At 47.2% G+C, this 27991-nt stretch overlaps 1 protein-coding gene across 5 annotated transcripts in view; it reads right to left on the bottom strand.

Moving 5' to 3' along the window:
* The window catches only part of LRRC74A (leucine rich repeat containing 74A), a 216479-nt gene extending 193018 nt beyond the window's left edge, over positions 1-23461 (bottom strand). For 3 of the 5 annotated variants that reach the window (XR_013600915.1, XM_078659944.1, XM_078659946.1), the window contains exons 1-4: positions 23328-23461; positions 17266-17491; positions 13948-13996; positions 11154-11329 (exon numbers count right to left, since the gene is read on the bottom strand). Coding sequence is in view for 4 of the 5 variants with exons in the window: in XM_078659944.1 (XP_078516070.1) it covers positions 11154-11329; positions 13948-13996; positions 17266-17370 (330 nt within the window). In the remaining variant the exon portion in view is untranslated. Of the gene's footprint in view, positions 1-11153; positions 11330-12332; positions 12405-13947; positions 13997-17265; positions 17492-23327 lie in introns of those variants that run through there. The other 2 variants (XM_078659945.1, XM_078659947.1) reach the window with 2 other exon arrangements.
* Between the last annotated feature and the right edge of the window lie 4530 nt (positions 23462-27991).

Here is a 27991-nt window from a genome sequence, read left to right as displayed (position 1 = left end):
ATCAACATATCGATGTCGGCTAAATTCATAATACACGCATCTACTGTCTGAGACAATTCTTTGTAATAACTAGCAGGATTCTTACGAGGATCAGGTAAGGTCTGCTTAAGAGCCAAGACCTCTGCTCTCTTCCATGGAACATGTACCCATACTCGCTGAAAATGAGCCAGAGCGGCAACAATACCCTGATTTACATTAGCCTGAACCGCTTCCTTCCATACAGGAGGAACTTCTCTCATGGGATACTGTCTCGCTTTTCTTCTAACAGAGGAATCAGGTTCATACAATATCTGAGGCGGAAGTCTAGATCTAAAAGTCAGTATTGTCTCTACGGCATCTGTAATATCAGATTCTACTATAATCCCTTTATCAAAATCGGACTGAACATCAAGTAGTTCCTGCGGGATCAAACCCAAATCATTATCTTCCCATTCCTGATGCAGAAACATACACATCACATTAAAAACATACCTTTGCTTAAGCGGTTCCCACTGAAAGAAAACATCCATAACCGCTGGCAAACTATACCTTGAGGCATTTATAATCCATTTACGAGCCAACAAATCCAAAACAGCCCATTCCTCGGAACTAGGAAGCTGACTACGACTCTGCTTACGTTCCGAAACAGGGGTCATATTTAGTGACCCAAACAATGGAGACAACAAATTAGAAACAGTCTCTGTCATTCATTTTCGAACAAAAGGAGAAGAAGCAGACATAAGAACAGGAATATAGGTATTTTGAGGCAAAGAAGGTGTAGGAATAAGAACAGTAAGAGTCTCAGTTGTAGAAGTAGAAGGCAAAGGAGTCTGAGGCAAAGCTGGTAGCGAAGCTGGAGACCCTAGAGCGGGTTGCACAGGAGGAGGAAAAACCATCTGTGGAGTACCAGGTGCTGAACAACAGCAGGAGGTTGAACAACAAAGGCTGGAACAACCGGGGGTAATGGAGGCGCAGTAGCACCCTGCACATAAGGAGGTGGTAACCTCAACAAATGAGAGATCAAAGGATCTTTCTCAAGATCTTCAATCGTTTTCGGAGGAGGAGACGGCAAGGCCGGATAACATTTATCTATGGCCATACAACGCTGTCTATCTGACACTTCACTCACTCGATCTTCCTCGTCTGCTTTAAACTGCCTAGCAGCTTGTAGTACTGACATATTCTTATCTTTCCTATCTCTTTTTGCTTGCTTAATTTCTCTCTGTTTGGCTTCCTTTCGCCAAAGGCGGAAAGAGTCGAACATTGCCGGCCGGGCTTTCTTCTTAAATAGCGCAACTTCCAGATTGTCTAAAATATTTAATTTAAAGCTACCATGTTGGGGCCATCGTAAGACACCATCCTTTTTAGTATAGCGGACCCACACTTCATTATAAGTAATAGGACCCACTCCGTGTTTAGAATAGAGCTCATAAGTCGGAGTTCCAACCGGAGGTATCGGACACGAGTCCTCTAGTCGGGAATCCTTGTTGCAACCACAACTAAACCATTTTCTAAGTTTGCTAAGACCAGGCATCTTATAGCTCACTAATCTAGCTTCCAACTTCGAGGGGTTATCAACTACCGATACTCTCGCAAATATACAAGCCCCTCGGCTTTGGTTACTGCAGCGACCAAATCAAACCCAATACCAAGAACCAAACAAAGAACCAAACAAATTTGTGGGAGCGACCCACTTATACTTAACCAAGGTATCTGTCACGCCACCAGAAGACCGTCTATCGTCTCGCTCTACAAAGCATCTATCGAGGGTCCAAGACAGGGCGACAGTCAGGGCAGCAGTCCTTCGTAGCCGTCGGAAAGCGGGAAGCCTCGCAGAAAACACCTTCGGTCCACGTCGACATGCAGGGGTCGATGAAGTGGCGGCCTTCCTCCAGAATTTCCTCACGTGGCTTCTCACGATCCTTGGGCTTGGACCGGTACCGCTTGATGTCGTCCCACGTTGGGCGCCAACTGAAGAACCGGGTCTTATTCAGAACCGGCAGTGCCAGGGACACACCCGATGTCTTCGGATTCACCTGTCTTGGCAAACAGAGACACGGAATACTTCTAGGTGGCGTCAGAGATCAAATTTATTACAAATGCACACCCATTGCAGCAAATTCTGACCAATAGAAACACATTTCTATAGATTATCACATTCCAAAAAGCTCACTTTACATTGTACCAACCCACAAGTTAATTATTAGGACTGTCCCAAATTCGATTACCAAAAGCCGGACAAACCCATAATTGAAAAGCACTACCCATGTAATGAAAAGACATAAAGAAAAGAGCAATTCAGATATAGTGTAGGATAAGATATGTGCAAGAAACTAAAGGGCTAACGATATCCTGAGCAATGATTGGATTTCCAGATTACTATCAGCTAACGAAACTAGTTTCGTAGAAGGGTCAGCTACAGGTGAAGGGGTCAGCATCTTGCAGTTCACTCGCAAGTCGAAAAGGCCCACGTTAAATTGTACATGAACAACGAGGCCCATGCAACTTCGTTCGTTCGTTTACTACCACAGCCTACGTGAGGGCAACACAAAATGGCGTCTCAAACAACATAAAACAAAATGGAGTCCGGTCCCGAAAACCACAGAACCTCAATGTTACAATATGATAAGGTGTCTTGGCAATTAAAAAAAGTTTATTTTTAACACATGGAAGCATTTTACTTTAGCACATCAATGTATACCACCACATCAGGATGTATTTATTAAATGTGAAAGTTTTTAAATCTGAACTGGGAAACATTTCTGCCTCGCGCTGATGAAAATGAGGTTAATGAACCAAGAGACAAGTCAAACTTCAAATGAAGCCTATATGTAGCATACATCCTTACTATAAATAGCACAACATTATAAACTATTACATTAAAAGCAAAAGGTGTTTTTACAGCACACATCCTGAACTTGTGTATGTGACAATGAACCAAAAAACAGGAGGCTAAGTGAACTACAGTATTTGACTAGGATCCTACAATTTGGTCAAGCAGGAATACGGGCAATAGATGAGTATCTATTATCATCATCAAACCTTTACAATTTGCTTCAACTCTAGGGGAATGAGATTAGAGCACAGATAAGTAGTATAATCTATTCTAATGTTGTGTCAGTAGATAATATTTTGCCTTTACAGATTTACATAGAGCAAAGCATGTTCCAGGACATAAGAGCAAGCACTGCACAATAGCCAGAGACTACATTTCATGGTTTTTGACTAAAGGAAAAAAGATCTTTCTGGCAAGATAACTAATCTTATCATACCTTAAGAAAACTGCTGAGCATACAGGGACTCTCACATGCAACAGAAGCAGGCTGCAGGGAAGACCAACCAGCCATGCCTTAGCAATCCTTTACTCTTCCTCCCTCAAAGTCCACAGCACTCCGAGTCTGCACTGCACAAGGCAATCATTAGAAGCTTTTAAAAAATAATGATGCTGACAGGCCTGCCACTTGTAGTATTATTGGTCCATTCTCCCAGGCCAGCAACATGAATCCGGTATGTCATAGGAAGCAAGTTTGGGTTATGAATGATTGAAGGCCTGAATTAAAAATGAGGGATGCACAGAGCCTATGGAGCCTGCATGAAATGCAGAGCATCCATACATGGCAACAGTTTAGAAAACGTAAGTCGGGGGTTTAAACACATAATCAGGAGAATGTATTGACTTCTATTGAAGCAGAGGCAATTTCAGGAGAGAGACAGCTAAAAAAAGCCATTTTTTGGGTCTAAAAATCGGAAGGATGTATGGAGCATCTGCCAGCGCTACTATAATTATCATGCACACAAGGGCAAATGTCGCCCAAATATACACAACCCACCAGGGGTGTTTTTCCCACACAAATGGGAAAAATATAGCCCATTTGTGCAGGAAACAGCCCAAAGCAGGAAACACTGCTTTCAATTCCTCTATGTTCTACTCCAGCCTCCCAGAGTGTTCTAAAAAACAACTTGAGTGCTAACAATCATTTTTTTTAAAAGTATGGAACACCTGAAGCCATCTTGATTGACTCAAATTGGTAAAAGTTAAAACATTTAATTTAGAAAGGAACAGAATGAGGGGGTTCAGTTTGTCATAGAAATTATGGCTAGTGCTGTAGAAAGCAAAATTAGAACACATTTTTAATGATTTCTCAAATAACTTCCTCTCCTATTTCCTTTAACATGCAGACTGAAACATGCGCTTTCAACACCAGCAGCAGGCTGCCTGTTAACTACTGGATGATCAGCAGCTTGACCACATTGTTCTAATAGGCAACTAGAGTGCTAACATTCTAAATTCATACCAAATGTGTGGAACATCTGAACACCATCTTGATGGAATTGAAGTGGAAAACTGAAAGCATGTTCTAATGAGGATACTGCAGTACATGAGGAAATTAGGGAGCTTCATAACAATAATGTTTCCCAAAATGGCCACCAGAGACAAAAGAGACCAAATGAAGCACAAATATCACACAAATGTAGGCTAAGTATAGCCCATTGACAGAAGCATTCAAAACACTTCATTTTCTTTGTTTTTGCTTTATATAGCACAGGCTTGACCCAAAGGTATTGGAGTGCTTTACATGAGCACCAGTTACATTACACAAAGACACATTAATTTTGGTTTTAGGCATGGGGAAATTAAGTGATTTGCCCAGAATCACAAGACTTTGAGCCAACGCTGACACTCACATTTGGCCACCCAGTTGCAAAGACAGCATCTTTGGCCGTAATGCCATATCCTCTCCCCTAAGTGCAATAAATAATCAAGTGTTCGACTTGCTAAAAAAACATAACCATAGCAAATAATTTAAATAATGATTCTCAGAACTCAGAAAAGGTGTCCTCATTTTAGTTTTTTAGAGCACTAACCATAATTTCTATGGGAACAAGACCCCCCTTATTTATATATTTTCTAAAGGAAATGCTTTAGGTATTACAGTTTTGATTACATCACAATGACTTCAGGCATGCCACACATTTGTAATACATTTATAACGTTAGCAATCTAGTTGTTCATTGAAACACTGTGGGGAGGCAGCAGTCAGGGCACGGACTCAGACAATTGAGGGCAGGTAGGAGGGGCAGAGGCAGCAAGTTAACCACGCTGGGCAGGAGGGAGGGGCAGTGGAAGCACAACAGACCATGGAGGGCAGGAGAAAGGGGTGCAGATGGCAACAAACCAACCATACAGGACTGGCAAAATAAATAGACAGTGGCAATACAGTAGATCATTGAGGGCAGAAAGGAGAGGCAGTACAACTATACATGTCAACCAATCTGATTCAGGCAGGAGACTCCTGGTGTTTTTAAGCTTAAAAGAGCTTCATTTTTGCCTTCTCCCACCTAGAACCTCCTCTTTTTTAATGTAAGTCAATGGGAAAAATCAGTTCCCCAGAATATTTTATCAAAATCTTCCTCTTACCGACTTCAAAATGTTGGCATGCAGGGTATATTGGACTATTGATGGGCAGGAGGAATGGGGTAAGGACATGGACTCAGACAAAAAAGGAGGGAGGTGGGCAGGAGCACCAAACTGACCTTACAGAGTAGGCGCAAGGGGTTGCAGCAGCACAATACATTCCACAGGGAAATTAAGAGGCAGTGCAACACAACGGACCATGGAAAGCAATAGGGAGGGGACAGGGCCATGCACATGGACAATAGGGAGAAGAGGGGGAAGAGGCAAGGGCAGTAAGCAAAACATGCCAGACAGACAAGAGGGTGCACCACAACAGACCATGAAGGGCAGGAGGGAGGTGGGAGGTGGGAGGGGTTCGCCAATGGACCATGGAAAGTAGGAGGGAGGGGATAGGGGCCACACATTGAAAACAGAAGGCAGGGGGCAAGAGGGCTGGGCAAGAGCCACAAGCTGACCATGCAGGGCAGGCAGAAACAGTGGCGTAGCAAGGGGGGTAGTGGGGGAAGTCTGCCTCAGGCGGCATGAGTTTTGGGGCAGCAGGCTCCCCCCACTCTTACCTGCCATTCTCGGGATGGCAATCGTCCCCGCTCTGTAATCGTCGGCCGACAGCGGCGGCAAATAGAAAAAATCCCGACAGCACCCCTCCATACCCTTCCGCTATTTGATTCGGCCGCAGCTGGGCGGCAAACACAGGGACCGCCATGGGCGGCCAATATGCTTGCTACACCAAAGGGCAGGATGGGCACTAGAAGCAAAACACAACATGGAGGGCAATAGGGAGACAATAATGGCATACACACAGACAACGGAGGGAAGGTGAGAGGGGGTCAGGGGCAGCAAGCTGATCACACAGGGCAGGTGGGAGAGGGAATAGCAGCACTAAAGACCAAGCATGGCAAGTGGAAGTGTTAGTGGCAGCACAGCAAAAGGGAGGGGGAAGGGCCATGGAGGCAGAAGGGAGAGGTAGGGGCTGGGCACAGACAAGAGAGGGCAAGGGAAGGGGGCAGGGCCTTCACAAGTGAGGAGCAGTTGCAGCACAACAGAGCATGGACGGCAGACGGGAGTGGCAGCTAAAAGGGAAATGGATGACAAGAGGGTGGGGAAAGGAGCATGGAGCTCAGACAATGGAAGGCAGGGTGGAGGGTGGAGGGACAGTTGGCAGCCATCTGATCATGCTGGGTGCACCGGAGGAGCAGTGGCTGGTCAACAGAATACTAAGAGAAGATAGGAGGGACAATGGCAGGTCTATGAAACATAGTGGGCAACAACAAGGGAGCAGTGCATGCACCCAGATTTTGAAGGGAAGGAGAGGAGGAGGGGAGGGGAGAAGCCAAGCACTGAGCCTAAGAAGGAGGGCAATGATAGGGGCACAGCCTCAGAGAATAAAGAGCAGGAAGAGTGGACAGGGACATTAAGCTAACTGATGGGCAGTGGCAGCACATTGGACTATGCAGGGCAGGAGGGAGGGGGCAGGTTCATGGAATTGGACACAAGAGGGCAGGAAGAAGGTAGGTAAGGGCAACAAGCTAACTGTGCAGGGCAGGCAGGAAGGCTAGTGGTAGAACAACGCCACAAAGGGCTGGATAAGTGGGAAGAGGTATGGACTTGGACAATTGAGGGCAAGGAGGAGGGGGGTAGGGGCAGCACGCTTGGAAAGGGGCAGCACACAGGATAGTGCCAGGCCAGATCCTGCATCCAGCCCCCCACCATGCATTACGAATGACAGCTTCCTTCATGTTAAAAAAATACCAGAAATTCAGTGAAAAAAACAAAGGTTAAAATGACGTTTTAGTTAGGAATTGTAAGAAACCTTTAAAATTCACTGATAATAAAACAAAGAGATGTTATAGTTCAGTGAAAATGTCATAGAAGCATACCATTTGAAACTAACAAAACCACTGGAATTCACCATTTATAGTTATCTCAAGTAACTATAACTCATAGCCTAAAGTAACTATAACTTGCGGCCTTGCCATGCGCTGCTTTTACCCTCGCATATTGAATCACTCATGAAATATTCATTGCCTACATTTATAACATCTCTAATCACATCTGAAATGCCATCATTGTTGACAACACTGGGCATGGCAGCGCCGAAGTTATACTTACTTTAGGGCAGTGGTTCCCAACCTGTGGTCCTGGGACCCCTGTGGGTCTGCGCAAGCCTCCTCAGGGGGTCCGCGACTACTTAGAAAATTAAATAATATTAACAGATTAATAAGATGTAGATAAATAAAGAATGTAAAATTGGAAAATTTTAAACGTACTGTAAGTGTGAAGGAATTTGAAATTGGAGGCTAAAAAGTAAACTAGTATTATCAGATTGTTTTGTGGGAGCAGTGCAGGTGTATCAAAGAGAATATAGTATAGCCGATGAGTGGACTATACAGAATTTGGAAAAGCTCCATCCTTACTATTAATGTAATATGTAACGGAATCCGGGACGTGCCAAATGAGTCATTACTGGAAGCCAGGGACCTCGGTCTAAGCATTGCTGATTATTTGAACCGCTAAACAATACACACAAAAAATGCAGAAAAAAGCATTCAAACGATGACACATTTTATTTTATTTTATTGTCATGTGTGATGTGATATGTGTGATCATAAGCAGTGCATCACAATGGCATAAGTTATAGTTAGCTCAACTAACTATAACTGTGGAATTTCAATGGTTTTGTACGAGTGAAATCTGAGCCTCACTATAATGGCTCTGTAACCTTTGTTTTTCCAGTGAATTTCTAAGGTTTTTTTAATTCCATTTCCTAACTATAACGTCCCTGTAACCTTTGTTTTTGTTAGTGAAATTCAAAGATTTTTATAATTGTATTTCCTAACTGTAACCTCTAACCTTTCAGAGTGGGTGTGGGAGTGGCTTTATAGGTCAGTGAGTGGGTGTGTGAGTGGCTGTGAACGGGTTTATGAGTGGTTATGTGGGTGGGTGTGTGAGTAGTTGTGTGGGTTTGTGAGTGGCTGTATGGGTTTGTGAGTGGGTGTGTGAGTAGCTGTGTGGGTGTGCGAGTGGTTTTGAGGTTGGTTTTTTGAGTCTGTAAGTGGTTATGTCAGTAGCCGTTTGGGTCTGTACCGTGGGTGGATAAAGTGGGCAGGGCCACTGATGAGCTCTCAGCATACCCATTGTGTGGGACTGACTGGTGGTAACAGGAGGGGTTCTTGGCCCCAAGGACCCTTAGCATACAAGGGGACTTTATTCTGCAACATGTAGTGTGCCAGGGCATGCGCTTGCAGAATGGTAGAGAAAGGGGAAGGACCCTCCGACGAGCTCTCAGCAATTCCACAGTGTGGGACTTACTGGAGACAACAGGGGGGATTCTTGGCCCCTAAGGACCCTCAGCACCCAAGAGGACTTCATGCCCCAACCAGTAGTGTGCCAGGAGGCCTGTCTTCAGAGTATTGGAGAAAGGGAGCATAGCCTCCAGCGAGCTCTCAGCAATCCCGCTGAGTGAGACTTACTGGAAGTAACAGGAGAAGTTTTTGGCCCCTGAGGTCCCTCAGCATCCAAGTGGACTTCATCCCCCAACCAGTAGCACGCCAGTAGGCACGTTTGCAGAGTGGCGGGCAAAGGGGGCAGTCTTCCGACAAGCTCTCAGTAATCCATTGCATAGGGCCTATTATTCACCACAGAGGCTCTCCAAATTTTCACAAGGTTTGTCTGTATCCTGTTTGAGGTGTGGAGAACTTGCGGCCTCGGACTTGCATATGTTTTTTGATTGCCCAATCTTGTCTTCTTTTTGGGATTCTGTAAGTAGCTTTTTGTCAACGTCTCTCGATCGGCAAATCATCATAAATCCAGCACATGTAATTTTCGGATTAGTAAACGGAGTCTTGGGTCCAGCTAAGAATCTTTTGGTCTATTCCATTCTTCTGGCCAGAAGAGAAATTTGCAGAAAGTGGAAAGACTCTTTACCACCTTCCTTACAGGACTGGCAATCCTCGATATTACAAGTTTCCAAGCTAGATCTAACAAGACAGGGTAATCAGAATAAGAGCCTTTTGGCATCTTTTGAATTGGGGGTAACACCGAGTTCTTTTGGACGTGGTTTTTTTTGGGGTGGGGGGGGTTTCCCTGGTCCAATGATTAAGCTGCCCTCGACCTCATCCTTGACTTATCAGGCGGTGCCCTGAATGTGGGCTAGATACAACACTTTGCAGCTTACTCTTGGTCTCTGTACGAAGGTCTTGTTGGGGTTTTTGACACAGCTATTGGCACAGCCTATAATGGTTTACGGCCTTGTCATCCAGATCTCTGAAGTAGCGTGTCGCTCCCCGACTTTAACGGCTTGACCAGGGTAGTAAAGGAGGACAGTGGTGCGCCAGGAGGCACGTTTGCAGAGTGGTGGGCAAAGGGGGCAGGCCACTGATGAGCTGCATCAGGATTCTCTGTTTAATGATTACGGCGTCGCGCTGAAAGTGGCGGGGGATCCGCGGATTCCCACGCAATGAGAAAAAAGTTATAAGGCAATTTATTGGCCTTTCTGGGTCTCTCTGGGATCCCTCTAATTAGCTATGGGGTCAGGGTAACTCTACCCTGACCCCTTAATTTTACTTTATGTAAAAAGAAAACATAGAAATTCACACAAAAAAACAACGTTTAAAATGACGTTATAGTTAAGAATTGTAATAATATGTTGCTTTACATATTGTCATCCAGTATCCCCATGCCTAATTCTTGCAAATACAAACACTTAGCCTCTCCCTAGAGAACGCAGACAAACTTTATGCTGTACATCAGGGCTGTGATTTAGCTAAGATACAGTGAGCGACCATGAGCCACTTAACAGACATCAGTAGCATGTTTTGTCAACCAAGTCCTGGCTGAGAGTAGGTGTCAAAGGGGTTCTCCAAATAACAAGAACACTTCACTTTCACAATTCTGATAAATAATTAATTTCTAGGGTAACAATAGCATGTTTGCAAGTTTGTATTTAAATGTGCTTTCATAAAAGAAATCTGAATATAACTGCAATGTTTAAAATGATAAATATGTTCATAGCTGTGAAGTAGTCTCTATCCTCTGCATCACCTTAGCCAATCACAGCACATTGTATTCTGGGAATTGTAGTGTCGCTGTTAACGTAGTAAGTTTGGGCACAATAAGTAGAATACAGCATTCAGGTAGATAATTACTGTTAAGAAAGGGGGAAATGTGTCCCCTTTGTCCTGAGCAGATGTTATGGGAGTCCTCTGCATACAGTGTCAAGCATAAGGTGCTTTTCTTAACTCACAAGCCCATCCACCTGTGCTTAATTTGAGCCAGTGGTTTCTGGTGCTCAGCACCGGCACTTCATTGTCAACACCGGCACTTTTCAGAGTCCGCCATATAGTGGCGCTGTTGTCCAGTTTTGAGATGAGCACAACAGTAGTTGATTAATAAATCAATATACATTAAAAATGGCTAATAGCTGCCACCCAACCATTCTTATAGCTTTGGTGGCCTAGAATAAACTCAATTGTCATACTTGTAGAAGTAGAAGAGTTTCCCTTGAAGCAGTGCTAAGTAGAGGTTGTAATACCAAGCCTTACAATGTCACAAGTACATACAACAGAAACATGTAGATAGTTAAAAATTCATTTATTTTGAATAAACTTAAAAACACAAGAATAAATTTGACTAATCTAGATCCCTAGTCTTAAAACACAATTAAAACAATACACCCAATTGCGACCTGCACAATTGAAAAGAAGGGACAGAACAGGTACAACATAAATTAATGAATAAGTGGGCAAGAATGGTTTCTCACCACTAGTGCAATGGCTATTGCTCTAGCCCCTTTTGGTCCCAATCCATGATGATTCATCTCCACGCGCTCAGCTTCCAGATTACGAAGAAAATATGAAGCGGGCACCACCCCAACCATCTCACAAGCTTGTAGGTACCTCTCCTGGTACGTAACCCCACGGAATGACTTGTTTGGATCTGCAAACACAGAGAAAGAGCATTCAACTCTTTGGCTGTAGTCAAACCCCAAACTTTATCAGGCTCAGTTGCGAGTGGTTGATCTCATCTCTCCAGGTAACCACTAAAAGTTAACTATAAAAACACAATCATCTGCAGTGAACCACCTTTGCTCTATCACCATGGTAACTTGTAAACTTGAGATCCTCCGACCATTTACCTCCCACCACCTAGTGCATTGAAAGTGATCAACCATATATGCGCATTCAGCCACCAAAAACTATGCCTGCAAACTTTTCAAAAACCTATTTACAGACAATCACAACAGGTTTACCCTGAATAACATTTAAGATCATCTGAACAGCTAATCACTATAGCTCACTACAGCTTTACCCAGCTTTATATTCAAGTTCAGAAAAATTGAGAACTACAGTTTTATTCTGATTGACAGTAATTCAAGAACCACGCAATAATCAAAAGTGTTGCCATGAAAAAAATATAAATTTTCTCAAAAACAAGCACATTTTATATCATTCAGCAGTCTCTTTACTGCCAGAAAGCATCGCAATTTATTATCAAAACAAAATACTACAGATTATTTCAACAGGCAACCACAGCTCAAATGTATACGACATTCAAAAAACTATTAAGGGACAAAAAACACAGTTATTCCATGACAGAATGCTGAAGAACTGATCTACGACTTACCAACACAGGTTTCACGGGAAGGAAGATTAAAGGACCTCTCTAATAGACAATCAAACTTTTATCATGGCAAAATATTAAGTGTTTCTCTGAAGCAAACCACATCTTTACAATGACTGACCCAATCCATTGCCTTAGCGTACTGGAACATGACAAACACACCTTTAGGGGTTTATTGTGGTTAGACAATCACAAACTTTTTCAGAACATTCAAGAACTACGTTTTAGTCAACCTACAAAGTTGTAATTACATGCAATGGCCATAGCTTTACATTGACAGAGTATATAGGAACATCGTTAAAGGAAGCTACAACGTTACCATGAAAGAACACTCAAGAACCTTGTAGTCAGCCCAATCCATTTTTCGCTCTGTGATTTTAACCGGATAAGGCTAAAATTTCAAAACATTTTGTTAGAAATGACCTTAATTCAGAACTTTGTAAAACATTTACATCCCCATTCTGTGGCTGCGAGTAAGCCTGATTCAGCTTCTAACAGGAGTCGAATCAGGATTACAAAAAAAGTGGGCGGGAGGGGTGGTGGGGGGGCAACTTCTGCTTGCTCTCCCAGGACGTTTCACAGGGAATATCTATTAGAATGTGCAAGGAGAACAGGCCCAATAAGGGGGAAAATGCTGATGGAATCTATGTGGAAACATCCTTCAAAGTTATTCATTCTAAATGTAATCACCCAGGAGCTTCTCTCCAGGGAAATGTCAAGCACCGTGTATTGTATTTCCTCAGCGAAGGAATTCCTGACCAGTTCTCGCATCAACCCTTTAATGAGGACCTTACTTATAAAATACTGACTTTGATGGAAAATAGTTTGAAATGTACTCCTTGACAATTACCAAAATTGTCCATTACCATGATTTGGCTATAGCATGCAATTTGGGCAGTATTAATATTATAAAATGATATCTTCCCTGAGTAGGTAATAGCAAAACATGGTAATAACCAAGGTCAAAGTTGTGGCCAGATGAAGACTATGCAACAAAACAGTTTCAAATCAAAGTTATTTGAACTTTTGTGAACTAGATATTTTCGTATTAAATGTTAAATACACAGACACTTAAAATGTGTGAAATACATGTTCCTGACTAATTATTTTGAGCTAGATGTATTCCAATATATGTGCTTCAAAACTTTAGCCTAAACACCAGTTTACCAACTTTTCACAAACAATTCACCTGTAATTTCCTCATTATAGAGTGAATACCACTCACAAGTCAAGAACCACCAGTGTCCTGGTCTTTAAGTGATTCTCTTTGTTTCCCAATTAAACCACCACAAGTGTACAGCAGTGAAATATTCTCTGCACCCCTCTTCCAACACTGAGCATTCGACCTCATGTTGCTGGTCGCCAACCATATCAATCTGTAAGAGCCATATCAGGGACTTCTCTGATCTCATGGTCAGAAATGTTCAAGTATTTATCACTCAGTAACCACTCTCCATCTCGCCTCTTTCCGTCTAAGTCATTTAACACTCAGCCTCTTCCCTCCCTGGTGTCGGAACACTCCCAAAGTTCATTCCATTTCAACCTCTATCATGGCCAGGTGAGCATTGGATCATCTTTGCACTGTAATCGGGGAGGTGTAAGGAACTGCTTGCAGAAGCCCGGCTGATCCTTTTTAGGAATATACATCTACATAAACCAGATCCCAAAGTCTGGAAAACCCTCCCCCTTCGGCAATCTCCCACATTGCCCCGGTTCAGGAAGGACCTCAAGACCTGGCTTTTCGGGTGACCCCAGCACTCAACAGAGCAGCCACTCCCCCCACAGCGCCTTGAGACCCTCACGGGTGAGTAGTTGCGCTTTACCAACCCTGATTGATTGAATGATTGAATGGATAGCCATCACTTGCTGAGGGGTCACCCAAACACTAAGTCTGACAAGGCATGCTCTCACCCCAAGGGGTGTCAAGGACTCACCATCGATCTCCACATCCGTGTCGTACTCGCTGGTCTCCGGTGGCTGCCTCTGTGGTGGAGAATTGCAGTGGTCAGAGAGCGAAAGAGACTCAACAGACAAGCAGGGGTCACACATTCTGGCTCTTGGCTCCCATGTCCACCCACTAAAGCCGGACTGCAGCACCCTCGAGTGCAGAGGGCTAGTGACCTCCCACGCCTCCGGTCTCTCCCCACTCCCCCCAGCCCTATCACCATGCCCCCGCCCAGCCTCGATGCTGTAAGCTTACACTCTGGTCACCTTCCCCGTCGTGGGCCGGATGCACGGCCGGGGTATCTGTGTCACCTGCCCCTCTCACCTTACCACACGTCCTGTGAAAGGGGACACACCGGATGGGACAGGACAGCGCGCGCAGGCCACCGATCCCCAGAGGTGCGCGCGCGGGCCCAGCCCTGCGGAGAAATGCTTCAGCAGCATTCACAGGCGGGAAACTGAATAGGGCTTGATTTATTCAGGAGGGCGCGCCGCGTGGAACAGAGCGCCCCAGATAAATCATTGATTCAGTCAATGCTAATGTAGAGCAGTGTCTGGGATGTACACAGCAACAGGTCTATTTATCCACTCCTTCGGGCCGAGGCTCTGCTTGCCCTATGTGGTGCATTTGTAACTGTATTACTGAACCGGAAGCTGTTCCCAAAAGAGCATCTGAGACCTGTAAACAAATGCAAAGGCGAATACAGTCCCTAACAAAATGGTCTGACGGTCCCATAAGCACGAACAAAGAGTAAACTGTGCACATCTATGTGAGGTTACTGGTGCATAGGCACCTGCTGACACATGCACGTTTTGTTTAAAAACATCAAAAAGTTTGGAGAAAACGTCCCTCGACATTTTATCCCACTGGTGTGGGCTTCTTCATAGAACAACTCTTCATCTCTCAGCTTTGTTAATTCTTGAGAACTACGAGAATGTCACGTGCAAACTTCTAGCTCCAGAAAGTGCTTTGTGGCCTTGTGAGGGGTATGAAGGCGCTTTACAAATGCTACATTACACAATTCAAAATCTGCCTCAATGGGACATTTTTGGAAATAATTTTAGGTAGATCCCATTCTCTAGACTTCTGCAGGTCGTTTAAAAAAAATATCTGACACACTTCTAAAGCATGCTTTATGTACATCGGGGTCTGTCTCGCTCTCTCTTACTTTTACCCCTATTTTCCTTCTATGTGCCTTTTTTACTAGCAGTAGTACCCCATGGCACCCTTTTCTACACTTCCTTAAATTCCTGGTTACTCTCTCCTTTACTTCTAGGATAATTCAGCTATGGATTCTCCATCCAATTTCCTTCTAGGCCTCAACCCCCAGACACCCGAAGCAAGCTTTCTGGCTATCTGGCTAAGAAAGACTTATTGTAGGCTTATCAGGAACCTAAAATGGCTTACAGACCATCCATCTATTACCATAGGTTGGATTTATTGTCACTCTCAATTTTAGCTTGTGCCAGCTGGGAAACAACCTTTACAACGCAACTTTTACAATGCGCTACCATTACAACGAAACTTTTACAACGCAACATCCATTACATCGCATCCCATTACAACGCAACCATTACAACGCATCACACTACAACGCATACCACTACAACGCATGTCATTACAACGCATACCATTAAAACGCATAACATTACAACGCATAGTACCCTTACACTATCCAACACTTACCCTACTGTTGCACCCCCTGGAGTTAGAATAGTAATTTTTACCCCTACCCTGTCCAACACTTACCCTACTGTTGCACCCCCCTGGAGTTAGAATAGTATTTTTTACCCCTACACTATCCAATACTTACCATACATGCAATGTAATGTTATGCGTTGTAATGGTATGCGTTGTAAGGGTAGTATGCATTGTAATGGAATGCGTTGTAAAGGTAGTTTTTAAAAATTCGTTGTAATGGCATGCGTTGTAATGGAATGCATTGTAATGGATGTTGCGTTGTAAAAAATGCATTGTAAAGGTATGCGTTGTAAAAGTACGCGTTGTAACGTCATACATCCGTGCCAGCTTGTTCATCATGTGTTTGTCCCTTCCCTGAAGCATAGCCTTTTTGCCATCTTTTTGATTGGTTCACTTGTATCCTCTCACTACTCATTTTTTAGATTACTTTAGTTCTCTTTTTAGTTAATCATTCCGTTTTCCATCTCTCTCCCTGGTGTGCTCCCCCAAATACCCGCCCCCTTGCTCTGTGTTGCTCTCTCATATGTGTGCTGTTCTCTCTCATGTACTTCTCCCCTGCTGCCTCACACTGGGTGTTGCTTTCTCCCTAGCAAGCTTTTCCATCTGCATTGCCCTCACACCAGCAGAATGATCCAACTGCCAGCTGCAGTCGCGACAATCTGCCTTTTTAATGTTTTATTTATTTATTTTGCTGATGCTGCACAGCATCAGGAAGAAGCATTTTGCTTTTTACTCGATGCTGTACAGCATTGTCAAAAGGCATTGGCAAAACCAATAGACCCCAAAAGCGAGCCCCACTGGTTTTGCCAGTGCTTGTTTTGCATTTCTTACACAGCAGTTGCTCTTACTTAGCCCTCTTGTATGTGTTCTACACTAGCAATGCTGCTTTGAACCTTTATCTTAAATCAGCTTGCCTATGCATGGCAGATGAAAGAAAATAAAAAGACAGTGGCCTAATTAAGGCTTCTGCAGCACCGGCAGTGCAGGGGGGCGGGGGGGGGGGGGGGGCAACGATTCATGGGGGCACATTTAGCACAAGACCAATGAATATTTGTGAGATATGTGAAAGACTGAGTGGCTCGTCTTCCCATTTTTCAAGGGGACCCCAGCACTTTACGTTACACCATGGGAGACCGACTCGCGACAAAGAAAGAGAGAGTGAAAGCGGGACAGGGAACAAAAGAAAGAGTGAGAGAAAAAGAAGGAAAACGAAAGAGACAGAGTGCAAGACAGAAGCAGGGAGAGACAGCATGGGAATGAGAGAAAGACATACAAGAAAAGAGGGAGCTACTAGTGAGAGAAATGTATAGAGTTAGGATTACAAAGAAAGCGACAGAGAATGACAGAGAACTGTAGTTTACATGTATGAAAATACATGCCTATACACACATATATATATATATATATATATGTATAGAGAGAGCGATAGAGAATGAGGGAGAGATATGGTGAGTAGGAAAAAAAAGGAGAGAGAGAGATAGAAAGAGATGACTGAAATCATACATGAGACTAATGAGATATATTGTCTATCTCTGGTGTGCAGCAGCAATGGCACCTCTGAAAACATATCAAATAATGTAAAGCTCATAAGGAAGTCAGCATTTACCTGGTCCTCCCGGGAAGGCAAATCATGGGGTTCCAAGACATGTGTAGATGTGCTGCTGAAGGGCTCTTTGGGCTCATCTTCGTCTTCATCATCTGAGGAGTCCATTGCTTCCTTAATCAGGTGATGGTCAAGTCACTAGTCCAACTCTTCAGAGCCATCCACCCACTGGGCCTGCTTTATCTAAAGACATAATCTTCATTCAACAATCGACTGAACATCTGCAACCCTGTGGAGAAAGAATACAGGCCATACACAGGGTCATCTGTGGCAATTATGGTGGTCACCTGAGCAAAACCTTGCCCAGTGGCGGCTGGTGACATTTGAAAGTGGTGAGCGTAAATGTTGTGGATGTGTGTTGCGTCGCGAGTGAAGTGAGCAAGCCAGATTGACAAAAGGTGAGCTGGAGGGGCTTTCGTTCCAAGATTAAAAAATTAAAAAATAGCAAATGGAGCAATTTCAAGCAAATTTCAGAAAGCGAGAATATTTATAAGGTAATTGGGAACGTGTAGGCTTGAAATAATTAAACACATTGAAAACTGTCCCATATCTTACTGTATTCCTGCTTCCACCCATGCCATCCATTTATCCTGACTGTGCAATATTTTAAAACAGTAGGCACATCTTTGGCACATCCTGTGCTTACTTTGAGCCAGTGGTTGCATGTTAGGTTACTGGCATTATTTTGGGGCCTGGCACTTAACTTTCATCAGTATACAAAATGTTTTGGACTGGAAGGTGTCAGTGGTCCGTCACGTGCCCTCCTCACCGGAATAGGAAATTGTGCAAAGTGTCGTTCTGGAGAGGCCAGAGATGAAATTAATAGTTTGAAACTCCAAATTTATAAAGTATGATCTATGGTGTATCGGCAACACTATATATGTCTTGCAATATGATGCATGTGAAAATAATTTCCCGATGAACATGTCAGCCTTGATTTATCAACACATAGGCTAAACGAACCAATTGCCAACATTTTAAAGTGGCCTACCTTGGACTAGAAGAACCCCCTAGTGGGCCCTTCACAGCTCAGCAGCTCTGCTCTGTTGAATTCCAATGCTTGTTTTCTTTGCTGTGAAGCATAGACAACTTCAAACGAACGAGGCAGCGTCAGAAATGTAATTTACATTTGCATGATGATGCCATCATTCTTTTTAATGTATTACTGTTGCGGGCCCAGTGCATATGGCGCGTAAATCATGATCTGCAATGCAGTGCTGCTGCTCTCAGGTTTACAGGGAGCAGCGTGACACGGGAAGGTGGAGGGCTGGGTAGGAGCTACAGATGACTCAACTGCCCTATCACGGTAGAGTGAGAGGTATTACCCCCAGGTCCCTCCGTCCTCGACACCTTCATATTTACAAGTGGAGATGATCATCTCCTGGCAGAAAAAAACAAGAAGAATGCTGGGATACTAATACTGCCCCTCCCCCCGGGAGTACGTAAGCAGCACTTACCCAGCAGCCTTCCTGTTCTTTTTTTCTGTCTTCGACAGAATGGACTGATGGATGCTGTTGGTGTTGCTGCACCTGCTCCTGCTGGGCTGGGGTGGCGTGCAGGTTCTTCTCTGCTCCCTCTGCCCGGCTGCCTGGCTTTGCGGGCAGTGGTGATGTTTCCTGGTGTGCCTGCCTCCCGGCCTGCCGGGCTTGCTGGGAGGCATGGCTTCTTCCTGACCGGTATTCGGATTCTTACCGGCCCTTTGCGGCTGGTGCGCCACCTCCCGGTTGCTTCCGGGTCGCTGTGCGCGTCTCCCCGAGCTTGGCCGGGTGGGAGACGCGCTGCGCTGGATGTTTGGATTCCAGAGCCGGCTGTTTGTGTGGGGGCCTTGTTGGTGATGCTCCGGCCCCCGCTCTGGGTGAGTCCCGCTTTGCGGTGTTTTTTGCTCTCTCTCAACATTCCTTCCTTGCGTAGTCCGTAGCTGTTCCGGCTCTGGGGTGTGTTGCTGCTCCGCCCTGTGCTGCCATGGGCCTGCTTCAGTGATGGGATAGCGCTGACGAAGTACCCGGGTGGCGTGATTCTCTCGTGGTCTTTCAGTCATGGCAGCTAGGTGTTCTAGGCTGCAGCGTGCCAGCTTGTACACATGAGTGCTCCTGGATGGAAGGTTAGATTATGTGAGGTGTAACGCACACGTTGATCGATGTTGCTGTGTCTTGGGGTGCCCTCTGGGGGGTGCACGGTGTTTTCTTTGTGCCATGCTGGGTGCTTTGCTCTGTGCCTGTTCTGCATGAGGCACTGTGCGGGCGTGCATACCCCTTTGGGTTCTCGGGGCTTCAGCCCGTCCCCCCCACCCCCCTCGTTTGTGTCTGCCCGGGCTGGTGAGCGACTGCTTGCGGCCGCGCCCGCGCCCTTGGCAGGTCTTTGCGGACCTTTGCCGTGTACTTGGGTGTTGTGATATGACGGTGAAGACATTCCGGCAGCCTGGGATGTATTTAGGGTACTTTTTTCATCAGGTGGATGTGCTTGTGCGTTGTGCTGTGTCACGGTATGTTCTTCGGGCCTCTCGCTCTGCCGTCAGTTATGTGCACGCTCGACACTCACGGTTGTCCGCGCGCCTGGCTACCCATTGGAGCTGGCTGCCCTATTCGCAACCTGGGCCTGTTACTGTGGGGCTTTTTTGTATGTTTGCCCCTTCTTACAGCTTCTCTGTCTTTGGTGGGATGTGTTGCCCCCCCCCAGGAATGTTTTTCATCCCCCCCCCCGCTTTGTGGCTCTGGTTGCCCGCTTGGCGCTGTGTGTGGGGCGTCCCTTTGTTCCTTCCCTGCCTCTGTTCCGCTGCGGCTGGGTGTGGTCGCCTTTCGTCCTGTGTGGTGGGCCCCTCACTGGCGGTTCTGCTGTGCTTTGCCCCGCCTTGGTGGCCTCCGCCTTTGCCTGGCGCGTCCTTTTTGATGTGCTGGTTATCGCTTTGCCCTCTGTCAGTTCTCCCGTGGCCTGTGCAGCGTTGGTGTGTGCCCTGGGGTTTCTGCGCCTCTGTTTTGGCTGCCGCTCTTGGCCCGTGGGTTTGGTTCCGGCCGCTGCTGTCATGTTGTCCGGTGTTGGTGGGTCCTCTGTTGGCCTGCTGGTGCCGGTCCTGGGGTGCTGTGAGGCGTACCTTCTGGTGTGTGTCTTGTTCCTGGGTCGGTGCCTCCTGGGGGTGCCGGGGCTTGCGTTCGGGCACTGTGCTGTCTCCCCTTTTTGGGGATTCCTGCTGCCCGGTTCTTGCTGTTCTCGGGTGGTGGACGTTCCGTGGGTCTGTTCCCTTTGGGTCTCTTCTTCGCGAGGTGCCCCTGCTCTTGGCGTCTCTGTGAGCGTTCACTCTTTCTGTTTCTGGCCTGCCTCGGGTTGGCGTGGGTTCCGGTCGCCTCTGTGGTGGCTGGTCCTTTTTTTCGCTGGCTCCGCCTTTGCTTGCTCGTGGGTTTCCCTCTGTTGTTGGGGTTTTCCTGCCTGCTTGCTTGCGCCTTGCCCTCTGCTGCTCTTTTGTCGGAGTCGCTTCTCTCTTCTTCTGCGGCAGCCTGTTGGGTTGCACCCTGTTCCCCTTCTGCTTCGGGCTCCTTGCCCCGCCTGGTGGTGGGTCGGTGTTCCTGCTCCTTGAGCCGCTGCGGGGGTGTGGGGGGGGGGGTCCTGTGGGCTCCCCTGGTTCCGGTTGACCTGCCGTGCTCCCTCGGTGGTCTTACCTCCGCTGCGGGCTGGCTGTTGTGGCCATCTGCTCTGCTTGCAGGTCCTGGTTCTTCCCTTCCAGGCCTCTGTGGGGTTGGTCGACCGTTGGGGCTCCTGGTTCCTGGCCCTGTTCCTCCCGTCCCGTGCGCTGCGCCTGGTTCCTCTCGTGGGTGCTTGCCGGTGTTGTTCCGGTGGTTCTTTGGGGTGCTCTGTCCCCTCTGCCTGCGCTTGGGTGGCTTGTGCTGCCTTGGGTGCGGCTGTTCTGCTCCTCCCTGCCTGCGCCTGTTCTCGGGCGTGGTGTCTGGTGGGGGTACCTGCCTGGGTCTTCCTGGTGCTGTGGCCTTCCCTTTGCTCCGGCCTGGGGCTTCTGGTGTTGTCCGGGGGCCTTTTCTGTGGGCTTGGCCTGGCTGCTTCTACGGTGGCTCTCCCTGTGCTTGCCTTTGGCTTGGTTCTGTTGTTTCCTGGCCGCCCCTCCTGTTTCTGCCGTGGTTCCTGCCTTGGTTTGTTCCTGGCTGGGGCCTCCTGGCGGCTGCCGGTTCCTGTCGTGCCTCCTGTTCTCTGGGTTGGTGTGCTGTCCCCGTGCTCCGCCGTCGGTTCGGTGGTTGTGCTTGGTCGGGCCGGGTTGGTTCCTGCCTGGCCTCCTGGGGCTGCTGGGTGCTGTTGGCTTCTTGGTCCTTCTGCTCGCGGGAGTGTTTGCTCCATGGGTTGTTCTGATCTCGTCTGGTTCCCTTGGTGGGTGCCTGGCTGAGGTTTTGGCTGGGGCGTGCCGCTCCTGCATGTTGGGCTCCTTTTTGGGCTCTGCTTCCTTGCTGGTCTCCCTTTGGGTCCTGGCGGGGTGTTCTGCGTTGGGGCCGCTTCCTGGTGGTTCCTTCTGGGCCTTCCCTGCTGTTGGTTCTCTTTCCGGGCTTGTTTTCCCGGTGTTGTCGGCCTGTGTGGGGTTCTGTGGCTCTAGTTCTGCCGGCTTCTTGCTGGTTGTGTGTGGCCTTGGTCTGTGCCTCCGGGGGGTTTTCGGGCTGTGCTGTCCCTTGTCGGCTCGCTCGGGGGGTTTTGTTGCCGGCCGTTTCCGGGTGCTTTCCTGGTTCTGTGGTCCTGGCTCGCTCCTTCCTCCCTTGCTTTCCCGGGCTTTTGTTGCCAGTGTGGTGCTCGTGCCTCTGCAGGTCCCTCCCTCTTGGCTGCGGGTTGTCTGGTTCAGTCCTCTGCTCTCCTTCTGGGGTTTGCTTAGGCCTGCTGTTCCTCCTGCGCGGTCGGGTTGTTTGGCTCTGTTCCGGGCTTCCCGGTTCTGTTGGTGTTGGTTGGCCTCTTTTTTGCGGTTTGCTTGGCTCCTCTCCGGCGTTGCTGGGTTGGGTCCTTGTGGTTCTGGTCTGGGTGCTGTGCTCCCTGGGCTTTCTTTTTCCCGCTGCTCCTGCCCTTGCTGCTTGCCTGGCCTGGGTGTGGGGTTTCTGGGCAGTCCTGTGTCGTTTGGGCGCCTTCTTTGTGCTGCCCTCTGTGCCTCGTTGGACGGCTGCTGGGGTTTCCCAGTTGCTCTGTGCTCCCCTCCTGCCTTGTGTCCCATCCCTTTGGGGTTGGGGTTTTCTGGGCTTGTGGTCGTTTTCTCTGTTTCCGACCTGGTTGTGTTTTCTTTGGAGCTGGTTTCCGGTCTTGTTGGCCTCTCCTTGTTTGGTGGGCTTTCTGCTGGGTTCTGGGGTTCTTCCCCTTCCCTATCTTTTGGGTCGGGTTCTCGATCCTGGTCGGCTCCTGGGTGCTTGTTGCTTCCTGGGTCTCCTCGGCTGGGTTTCATCCTCGGGTCTCTTGGGCTCGAGTCCTTTTTGGGCTGGGTGCTTGTGCCTGCGCTCTGTTGGCCATTTCTTTCTTTGGCTTTCTCCCGGGTTGTCTCGTCTTCCTGGTGGGTCTGCCTGGCCCTGTGTGCCTTCCGGCTAGTTCTGTCCTTGGCGGTCTTCTCCGGTGGGTTGTTTTGGCTGGTCTTGGTGTCCTGGTCCGGGTCCCGGTTGCCGGTTTCTCGGGTTGGCGGCCTCCTTTCTTTGGAGCCCTGGCCTTTTTTAGGGCTCGGCTGAACGCGCGGAAGCGCGCATCCGCCGAGAACCCTATTGTGGCCGTGTCTGCTTCCCAGGAGACAATCCTGGCCACGCGCATGGCGATTTGAAACTGCCACGCGCACGCGAACGCGCGCTGTGGCCAGGCGCTGTCTCCTGGGAAGCTCGAATCACCACACGAAACACCACACACGCATGCGCATACACACAGACACAAGCGCCCATGCACGCACGCACATACATACATACAGACACCCCCCACACACACACATACACACACACAAGTGCACCAAGGCCCCCCCGCCCCTCCCCCCTCCCCGCCGCTCCCCCCTCCCCGCCGCCGTCACCGTCGCACACACACGAGCATACACACACGAGTCCCCCCAGCCCTTTTGAACTTACCTGGGCAATCTCGGGGGACTCTGCTCTCCGCACGCGGCGCACAACCTCCTGCTGGCGCGGACCCGGGGCTCTCTACCGCTCACAGGAGCCCCGAGCGCGAGACGCATGGACTCTGCCTGCCTCCTCTTCCGGTCCGGACGCGGCCCCGCCTCCGTCACAGGCGACCTTGCCTGACTTCCGTTTTTCCGCTTCTTGGTTTTCACTGCCGCAAGTTCTTTCACAATCTTCGTCAGAACTCATAATGCAAGCAAGATTATGGACTTTGTCAACGCTAACAATTCTTTTTTTTACTGTGTCTAGGCAGCAGGGGCACTCGGGTGAGCCAGGAATAAATGAAATGACCTGTCGATAATTGAGAATGCATGCTCGGATAGTACTGTGCCGAGATGCCTTAATGTCAAACTGATAACTTAGCAATGTTTCCCATATTAATGTTGCCTTCCATTGCTACTCTTTTTGCAAACCTCGCTCAAGCTCTCCTCCGCTAACTTCCAGGCCTTTCTCTGAGTTACACAAAAATCAAAACCACACGGCTCCTTGTTTAAATGGTGCATGCGCTTCTTGAACTGAATGGAGTTGTGCATGTGAATGGAGTCTGATCACTGCCCAGTGTCGACTTAATGGGCGGCTTGGAAGTCGGTTAAGGTAAATGATCGACTTTCCTTGCATAGAGCTAGGATAGATTAGTCATTAGGACATCCGCTGCAAAGATTTCTGTTTAATGTGTGCTTCACCCTTCTCTAATATTTCTGAGGGAAATTTGCGCTTCCGCATTGCTCAGCCAGTTACCGGTAAGGCAGACTTACACTACCGCATTCCCTGAACCAGTTTTGAGTGACGGAAGCGTGCACATCTGCTTGCTGTGGGCACAGCCTCAGGGATGGAAATTTGCATTCTTGTGTGTGTGGATGTTGTTCTTAGCGATGAAAGTTTGCATCGCTGCGACTTGCTTCAGAGATCTCAGGTTCCTCGATTCAGGTGAGAAGCAAATCTAGCCCGGAAATTTTCTTTGCAATGTTACATATTTCTGGAAATCCAGTTATAAAATCATGAACACAACTACAGGAATGTGAGGGGAAAGACTGGATGCTTATGCCGGGACCTGGGTTGCTTGCAAGCTCTGCTGTTCTGTACTTGTACAGTCTTTATTTCAATATTATTTCTCATAGAGAAAATCACTTCATCCCCAAAACCGCACGATTTAGGAGTGTTGCCGTCATAGCCCAACCCTGGAATGGGACTTAATCTGGCCATTAAAAGGAGTGAATCTCCTATTATTTTCTGGGACAGAATGGGTTGAAAAAACGTTTGCACAAGCGCAAAAGTTTTTGGGTGCTCCAAAACTTGCCAGAGTATCCCCATGTACCCTTGGAGTAGGCTTTACCCTTGCATTAATAAGATTGTTACTGGCACGAGCAATTTAATGTAAGAGGGCAAGTTATTTTAAAAAAAATGCAATGCACCCGAAAATTAAGCCGTTTGCATGTATATGTTGAATTTACAAGCTCAAAAGAGGGTGTGAACTGGGCCCACATAATATCCGACTAACGTCGTTCTCACTTTTGTTCAATTCCATTTTTTCTACCTGCTAACTCGTGTTTCCATCACAACCGGTTCCCTAACAGCGCAATGTGTATTTTTGAAGATCCCCAAATATTATGCACCTTTTAAGGACAGATGCCTTTATTATGCATTTACACTAACGAGCCCGGAGCTCCTCTAGTGTGCAGCCATTACTGTTGGCTCCAAGCCACGCCACTCCCCGATTTTCAGTTTTTTTGCAGAGAGGAATGATAGCGCCCCTAGGTTACTATTTATTCCTCTCACTGCTCTCAGACCCTAGTCCACCCCCAACCTCTCATCTTAAAAAAAACATTTTGACAAAAAGCTAATTTATAGCCTTCCATACTTTCTGTTCTTTGACTATCAAACTCATGCAAAGGCTTACAGAAAAGAACACAACAGCAGAAAATACCTACAGTTAAATACATCCCAGAATAGATAGTATTTTTATAATTCTGGAGTAACAATACATTTGGTTCTATTGCTCACATTTTATTTAGTTTGCCTTACTAGTGTTGGCATCTGAACCTCAGTCTGGATTTTCAGACTGCATAAGTGGGGGTTTTATTAAACAGGTCCCACAGGCCTTAGGTCAAAACAACACAAGTCAATTCACAGAGGATTTTGTGCATGGGCGAGAAGTTCAAATAATATGACCAGAATTGCAAATGCATTCTTATCCGGATTGGAAGTCAACATCATTTAATCAGTCTCTTTGATAGAAGCAACTCTATCTTGCAATTACCTTTTTTGCTATCTGTGCATGTTGACACCTATGGATCTTCAATTATAGATTGTTTTATTTGTGCTGGCAGAGTAGGTACACTAGTTTGGATGGTGCCTTTAGATATGCGTTAATTCTTAAACAGTGGGAGCAGACTCCCATGGTGAGGGGAGCATTATCTTTTGTAGTTTGAGATTTTATTCTTAAAAATACAAAAGATACCAGTTTGGCGCATGGCTCCATCATGTTGATGGAGCCATGTACCCAACTTCGCAATGCATTGACAGGAACCACCGTAAGGGTGGTTCCCACCAATGCTTAAAGGAATGATCGCCTGCTTGGTAATTTGCTCCATCTCCCTAACAGAGAAAAAGGCTGCCCACCAATATATTGTAAATGGAAAACGCAATATTTAAAAATATAATTTAAGGTGGGAAATACTACTTTCCAAAAAAGCCTGACATTTGGCCATCTTTTAAAGCACAGCAAATGTGACCAGACAAAAAAAAATGTAAAAGCATTTTATTGCTCATTTATTTTCTGAATTCCAGCATGTTTATTTTGGGGGTACTGCATCACCCTTACTATGTGCACGCTGCACAATGCTTCACTCTTCACCCTCACACCTCCTCACCCTCAAACCCCCTCACCCTCACACCCTCTCAAACTTACACACCCTCACTCACCCTTACACCCTCACACGCCCTCACCCTCACACCCTCACCACCCCTCACCCTCACACACCCCCTCACACACCCCCTCACCCTCACACCCCCTCACCCTCACACCCTCACACCCCCTCACCCCCCCCACCCCTTCACACCCCCACACCCTCACACCCCCACACCTTCACACACCCTCACTCACCCTCACTCACCCTCTCACACCCTCACTCACCCTCACACACCCTCACTCACCCTCACACACCAGCATAGCATAACAAAACATAGCATAACAACACACAGCATAGCATAACAAAACACAGCACATCATAATAAAAAAGCACAGGATAGCAAAAGATAGCATAGCATAATTATTCCCAACTCTCCTTATTATTGAGCAACATATGACATTTTGCAAATCATCTTTATACACCAATTCAGAGTTTTCGGAAAATTTATGCAACTCATTGTCATACACAATGCCAATAACTCAAACTTTAATGCTGCGAGCCCTATTGCATTGTAAATGCTTGTTTTCTTTGTCTCCAGTCCTTGTCCCTGCTGTCCTGTTCTGGGTTGCGGGCCGGCTGTTTCCTGCGGTCTTCCTTTCCTCCTCGGTGCTCCCTGGGTGGCTGCTTTTGTTGTGGTTTCCTGGGTGTGCTTGTGCGTGCGGAAGGCCGGGTTTTCTGCTTTGGTATTCTCCACTTGTAAATATGAAGGTGTCGAGGACGGAGGGACCTGGGGGTAATGTCCTATTACTTTCCGGTAATCTTCATTACTCCGGGTCCCGTAGTCCTCGACACCTTCATACGCCCCTCCCTCCCTCCCGGGCGGCCGGCCTTCCTGTCTGGGCTTGTTAGTACAGGAGGGCTGCTGGGTACGTACTGCTTATGTACTCCTGGGGGGAGGGGCAGTATTAGTATCCCAGCATTCCTCTTGTTTTTTTCTGTCAGGAGATGATCATCTCCACTTGTAAATATGAAGGTGTCGAGGACTACGGGACCCAGAGTAATGAAGATTACCGGAAAGTAATAGGACATTAGCGCCTAGAAGGCTGGGTTAGAGCGGGGCTGTGAGCATAGCGAACGACTCACCCGTCCGCACCTGATGAAAGAGTAGCCAGAGTCATTCTAGGAGCCAGGCACAGGAGGAGGGAGAGAGGGTGAAGGGAGAGAGGGTGAACAGAGGAGGGTGAGAGGGAGAAGAGAGGAGAGGAGGGAGAGATGGAGAAGAGAAGAGGGAGAGATGAAGAAGAGAGGAGGGTGAGAGGAAGAAGAGAGGAAGGCGAGAGGGAGAAGAGACGAGGGAGAGATGAAGAAGAGAGGAGGGGGAGAGGGAGAAAAGAGGAGGGGGAGAGGGAGAAAAGAGGAGGGGGAGAGGGAGAAAAGAGGAGAGGGAGAAAAGAGGAGGGAGAGATGAAGAAGAGAGGAGGGAGAGATGGAGAAGAGAGGAGGGATAGATGAAGAAGAGAGGAGGGTGAGAGGGAGAAGACAGAAAGGGGAGATGGAGAGGAGAGGAGGGAGAGATGAAGAAGAGAGGAGGGAGAGAGGAAGAAGAGAGGAGGGAGAGAGGGAGAAAAGAGGAGGGAGAGATGAAGAAGAGAGGAGGGAGAGAGGGAGAAGAGAGGAGGTAAAGATGAAGAAGAGAGGAGGGAGAGAGGGAGAAGAGAGGAGGGAGAGATGGAGAAAAGAGGAGGGAGGGATGAAGAAGAGAGG

This window comes from Lissotriton helveticus, chromosome 9 (genome assembly GCF_964261635.1).
Source record: "Lissotriton helveticus chromosome 9, aLisHel1.1, whole genome shotgun sequence".
NCBI lineage: Eukaryota > Metazoa > Chordata > Amphibia > Caudata > Salamandridae > Lissotriton > Lissotriton helveticus.
Note: the sequence above shows the minus strand (reverse complement) of the source record. Positions and strands in the feature narration are given on the sequence as shown.